The sequence below is a fragment of the Alligator sinensis genome, unplaced genomic scaffold (assembly GCF_000455745.1).
Source record: "Alligator sinensis unplaced genomic scaffold, ASM45574v1 scaffold1200_1, whole genome shotgun sequence".
Taxonomy (NCBI): domain Eukaryota; kingdom Metazoa; phylum Chordata; order Crocodylia; family Alligatoridae; genus Alligator; species Alligator sinensis.
Window position 1 is genome coordinate 665784 of NW_005842772.1, and position 5504 is coordinate 671287.

Below are 5504 nucleotides of genomic sequence, written 5' to 3' on the forward strand. Positions count from 1 at the left end.
TGGCGGCTACGCCCTCGCCAAAATAGTCCCGCCATTTGGTGTCCTGGCGGGACGCGAGGGCGGTATGGTGGAGGGTCCTGCGGACGAGCGTGTAGAGCTGGCGCCGATGGGCCGACGAAAAGCGGACCGGTGTGGTGTCCCCCAGCCTGCAGCAGTGGTGAGGGGCGGAGTGCATCGGGGCCCGCCGCGGCGCGGGCCCCACCACAAGCTCCACCGGGCTGGGGGACTCGGGAGGGCGGGGACCACCCTCTCGCAGGACTCGCTCGATGTAGGCCAGGGCGTCTGCGGGCAGCACAGCTTTCACCTCCCGGACTAGGCGCGAGCAAGTTGCACGCCCTATGGTCAGGCCCGTGCGCCGGGCCAGCGCCGCAGGGCTCAACCATCCTTGCCCGTCGTAGTCCAGGAGGTCTCCGATCCGGGTGACGCCCACCCGGGCCATCCTCCGGGGGGCAAAGTAAATTGTACTATGTAACAATGTTAGCAAGGGTAGGAATCAAACCACAGCTTCTCTGTAGGAAGCTGGTCCCTGAATGAATCTTGATTGATTGCATAACACAGGAGCTAGACGGGATAACCTCTTGCGGCTGGCAAGAGGTGGTGTCTAGGAACCAAACCAACCTCTGCTTCCTGGGGGCTGGGGATCGGCTGGGCTGCCTCAGACCAGCACCTCCCTGCCATGCTCCCAGGGCCTGACAGCAAGGGTACATCAGCTTTGCCCTGCAGAGCTGTGCCCAGGAGCAGCATTGCACCCTGCCAGGGCCACTGCTGCAGCCACTGGCCGGTGCCACATGAGCCTGTGCTCCCAGCCCTGCTTGGTTTTGCTGTGGGAGGGGTCCGTGATCCCCCTTTGCAAGCTCTGCACATCACAGACCTCCTGGGAGCCCTCAACAGAGTCCTCCCAGCCTTGCTCAGCTGGGAAACAAGAATCACACATTGTTATCATTGCAGGTGGCTCACAGAGACCCTCTGCCAGCGTGCATGGAAATAAATACATCCCCAGCTCGTTAGCGTTGGGTCTTAAGTGCCAAATCCTAGCAGGAAATTGCCTCTGTGTATATGCGTGTGTAGATTGTGGCCCACTTCCTTTGAGATGCCCTGTGGGAGGGTCTGGGCATGCACTCATGGTGCAGCCTCCCCTCCTGGCACCCTTGCTCAATCCAGGAAGCCCCTGAGTCTGAGCTCAGGCAGCAGTTTGAGGGCTACGGACGCACACAGGAAACACTTCGCTGGACCTGCCTGGTGTCCTTCCCCTGTATCGGCCTGGCTACCATCCATGCCAGGCCCCAAAGGATCCCTCCACATGGTAACTCTTCCCCCTGGTCTCGTACAAGTGCTCCAGGCCCTGTCTGCCCCGGATGCTTGGGTTCACCCGAGGGCAGCAGCTGCAGTGCAGCTGGCATGCGGGGAGAGGCACTCACCATGGTGGGCTCGAACTCCAGCGAGACGGCGCCCAGGGCGTTCTCCAGCTGGCCCTTCCGGCTGATATCCATCACCAGCGTCTCAGTGGGCTCGGTGAGCTTCCGGATGTCCCACCACAGGACCTGGCAGGGGTGGGAGACACTGGAGCGGGCACACTTCTTACCTGGGACGTGGGTGCACTCGCTGTGCAGGGTGTGGCTGGACTAGACCCATCACCAGGGGATCAGCTGGGACACGGGCAGACCCCTGCCCAGCTGGGGGGTCTGGCAGGGTATGCCAAGTGTCTGGCTCTGAGAGCCGAGTGCAGCCAGGCTCGCACCGGCCTGTCCCACCCCAGCTCCCCTAGCCCAAGACTGGCAGCGAGGTCACGTCAGGCGTGGTGGTGTCACGGTGCTGGCAACAGGTGGATGCCCCCAGCCGGCCTTTTACCTGCCCATCGGTGGAGGCAGAGAAGCAGTCGGTGCCCGTCTTGGACTGCAGCCAGATTGCGCTGTACACGGGGTCCCGGTGGCTCAACTCCACCGTGGACAGCTCCACGGGCTGCCCGCCTTTCCGCGTGTCCCAGTAGGCTGCAAAGGGACGGGGACTCTTGGGGCAGGCTCTGGAGGGCTACTGCCTCCCTGCCCTGCTCCATGGCTTGCAGCTCCCTGGAAGAAGCGAGCGAATGCCCCCCTCTTGTTTTGGCACCTCTGAGCTCCCGAGAGTCGTGACCCACTGCCGCATTTCACCCTGGTGGCCTGTCCTTCTCCTGGCTGCTACTTGTTCAGCGCCCTTCACAACTGAGACCAAGCAACATGGGTCCTGCACCAACAGGGATGGGAAAGCTGTCACCCCTTTGTATCCCAGACCACCAGAGGCTGCAGAGCTCAACCAGAGCCTGCAGCATCATGGCAGGACACGTTTGGGGCCGTCTTTGTTCCAGCAAAGACAAGGAAGCCAGGCTGATTCTCCCTGGATGCAGCAGCGAGTGCGAGCCCTCCCTTGCTCATCTCTAATTAGGCAATTGGCTGTGATGGCTCTGGGCGCCTGCCAGAGCACAGGGAAGGACAAGCTGAAATCACCTCTTCCCTCCACTGTGGAGCACTGGCCTACATCCCTGCAGTGCATGTCCCGGCAGAGCTGGGCAACGAAACGTAGACCCCACTTCATTACAGCCAGAGGCTCGTGTGGCCCAGTGAGTCAGGGAACCTGAACAGGAGCTGGCAGACCAGGGTCTGCAAAATGCTCAGCCCCACAGAGCCGAAACCACCTGGCAAATGAAATGGAGGCAATTATCCCTGCTCTCTAGACACTGCCACACTTTCTACAGTGAGTAACAAAGGGAACACGACACGCCGGCTGCCATCTGATACACCCGGGTGTGCACAGGGCTGCGGCCAAGCACTGGGTCTGTTTGCAAACCCGGGGGCAGCTCTGGATACGCCCTGAGGGGGGAACGGTTTCTGGGGGCGATGGAAAACACGGGGACAGATTCAGCCCAGGCAGCATCTCCCGAAGGCAAGGGAAGACGCTGGCTGACACAAGCGACGGTGACGAGGTGGGGGCAGTCCCGTTTGTCCTGTCCATGTCACACGCACGCTCCACCGTGCTGAGCCCTGCTTTGCTCACGCATGGGAAACATCAAAGGGTACATGCTGGGGTGGCACTGTTACAATGAGGGCCCGGCTGTGCATCTCGCCCACCTTCTTACCGATCTGCCCGTTGTAGCAGCCTCCGACCAGGACGTGCGAGTCCTTGGGGTTGTACTCCAGGCACACGAGTGGGGACGAGGGCTTGAGAACCAGGTCCGGTTTATTGGGGCTTTCTATGGGGAAGAAAGAGAAAGAAAAGGCGACGTCTGAATGAGGCCCGGGAGGGAAGCGAAGGCAGCAGCCAGCGATGATCAGGGGCGACATCTGCCCAGTGCCCAGCCCCAGAGCCTATGCTACAACAGGCCAGGGGCCTGCACACTCCACCTGCCCCAGCGTCATGCTATGTTACATCCAGCTCAAACCACTTGACAGACCAAGCTGAAGTGCCTCAGCCTCAGAGATGTGCTTGACAGGACACGTGTCGGCACAGCTCTGCTGCGCTGAATGGTTGCTTTCTGCCTCTGCCCTGACAGAGCTTCTCTGTGCCGGGGACTCGGGGCTGCAGAGGTGAGTGGGCATGGAAAGAGGCAGCTCACTTCTGCAGGGCAAAGGCTGTGCCATGCTGCCGGAGGAGAGCATGGGATGGCAGCAAGGGTGGTGCTTCAGGTGGAAGTTCCTGCTGTCCCCGGGTCTCCTGCACTCTCCTGTTTTTCAGTCCTAAATGCAACACACCTGGGAGAGTCCTCACCTGCAAGAGCAGCCAGAGGAGGGCAACAGAAACAGTCAGAGCTCTCCAAAGCCCACAGAAAGGCTGGGAGAAGTGGAGAAGAGGGGGCTGGAGAACAGGCTGCAGCCTAAGCAGACCTGCTGTGAGCCCACGCACGCCACGGGCTCAAGCTGTAATGAAGGGGAGTCAGGCTGGGAATGAGGAAGGACCTTGCAATGACAGGGGATTTGGTGCTTGAGCAGGGGGCCGTGAGCAACCAGCACCTCCATTGCTGGAGGATTGAAAGGTGGGTTTGTGTCTGGGCTTGTTAGACAGGCCTGTAACTGCCTCGAGCAGGCGCAGGAGCAGCCCAGTGCTCCCAACCGAGGCACTGCAGTGCTTCCAAACACCCAGCAGATAAGCCCCTTGGACAGCCCAACGCGTTGGAAAGGCGCAGCCGGGCTCAGTGGGAAAGCTCCATGTGCCGCTGGCAGGAGCTATGTCTGGGGATTCCCAGGCTGGGATTTCACTGCAACTTCTCTGCTTTCGGCTCTATTTCCCCCTTTGTCTCATGCTCTCTGACTCGAGCAGAACATGTGCTGCTCTTCAGGAGCGTGGGGAGGGTGAACTGTCAGCTGCTGGAGGATGCCAGGGGCGAGTGCTGCCAGCTGTGCCCTCCTTACCCAGGTCCCAGATGTAGGAGTCGGGGCTCATGTCTGTGGCGCTCCGCTGGAACTCCAGGCAGGAGTAAGCCACGGCCAGCTTCTTGCCGGCGTCAGGGTGCCACGAGAGGTGGGTGGCTGTCCTCTTGATGGCATTGGGGTCCCTTTGTGGGAGGGACACAAAGACGGCGACTCGTTAACAGCTCTGCCATGCCTGGGGCTGCAGCGGCTCTCCCACAGGAAGCACCAGGAGCCCAAAATACATCAGACTGGAGCCCCAGGAGGACCGATTGCAGGAAAGAAACCCCCTCTGGGCTGGGCTGAATGGGGGAAGGGCCGATGAGCTAATCAGTCCTTCCAGTTACACATTTCAAAGAATCCAATTATGTTACTGAGCAGCCCTGACATTTCCCATCCTCCTGCCCCACTAATGGAAAAGGAGCCCTCGGAGCTGTGAGGGATGAACGGTACCTTATTTTCTCACATACAATGCACCTCCAAACACCAGTTGAGGGAAACTGGAGGGTGAATATATGCCAGAGATACGGCAAGAGCTGTTTCTGCCACCACCCAGAGGGAGAAAAGCAATGAGCTCCGCTCCCTAGCTGCCGATACTCCCTTACAGCAAGGAATGATCTTGTTCCCCACTTCACGCTGCTTTCAAAAGCAAGGTGCAGGGTGTATTCTGGGGTGTGTTGTATGCAAAAAGTGACGGTCTCACAATGCACTGAGCCCCAGTGTGTGGGAGCACTGTGAGAAGCCCCCCAGCCACTGTTACCTGAAGACGTTGATGGTTTTGGCTGAGGGCGGCTCGTCCTCCACCTCTGAAAGCTGCTCCTCCTCGAAGTACTCCTCGTAGATGTTGATGGCGTTGTTCTGCTTGATGCAGTGCTCCATCAGCTGCGAGGGAAGCGATGGAAAGCGGCTGCGAGGCGGTGCCCGGGAAGGCTCCAGAGAGCCGGACGGGACTGGGGAGAGGGGGCCGGGGCCTTACGCTGCCCAGGTGGATGATGGTGTTGATGTAGTTCTCGTCCTTCTCCACCTTCTTGCGGAAGCGAATGGTCTGCTCCATCTCCAGTGCGTTCACGTCCTTGGGCCAGCCGCCCTCCACGTGGTTCACGCCCCGCGCTTCCATCTCGAACCGCT

General features: G+C 60.1%; 1 protein-coding gene across 1 annotated transcript in view; it reads right to left on the reverse strand.

Moving 5' to 3' along the window:
* DNAI2 (dynein axonemal intermediate chain 2) overlaps positions 1-5504 on the reverse strand; it is an 11415-nt gene that overhangs the window by 3834 nt on the left and 2077 nt on the right. Inside the window, exons 3-8 of the mRNA XM_006034807.2 lie at positions 5353-5502; positions 5137-5258; positions 4380-4522; positions 3110-3223; positions 1849-1988; positions 1419-1541 (exon numbers count right to left, since the gene is read on the reverse strand). Coding sequence (XP_006034869.1) covers positions 1419-1541; positions 1849-1988; positions 3110-3223; positions 4380-4522; positions 5137-5258; positions 5353-5502 — 792 coding nt within the window. The remainder of the gene's footprint in view (positions 1-1418; positions 1542-1848; positions 1989-3109; positions 3224-4379; positions 4523-5136; positions 5259-5352; positions 5503-5504) is intronic.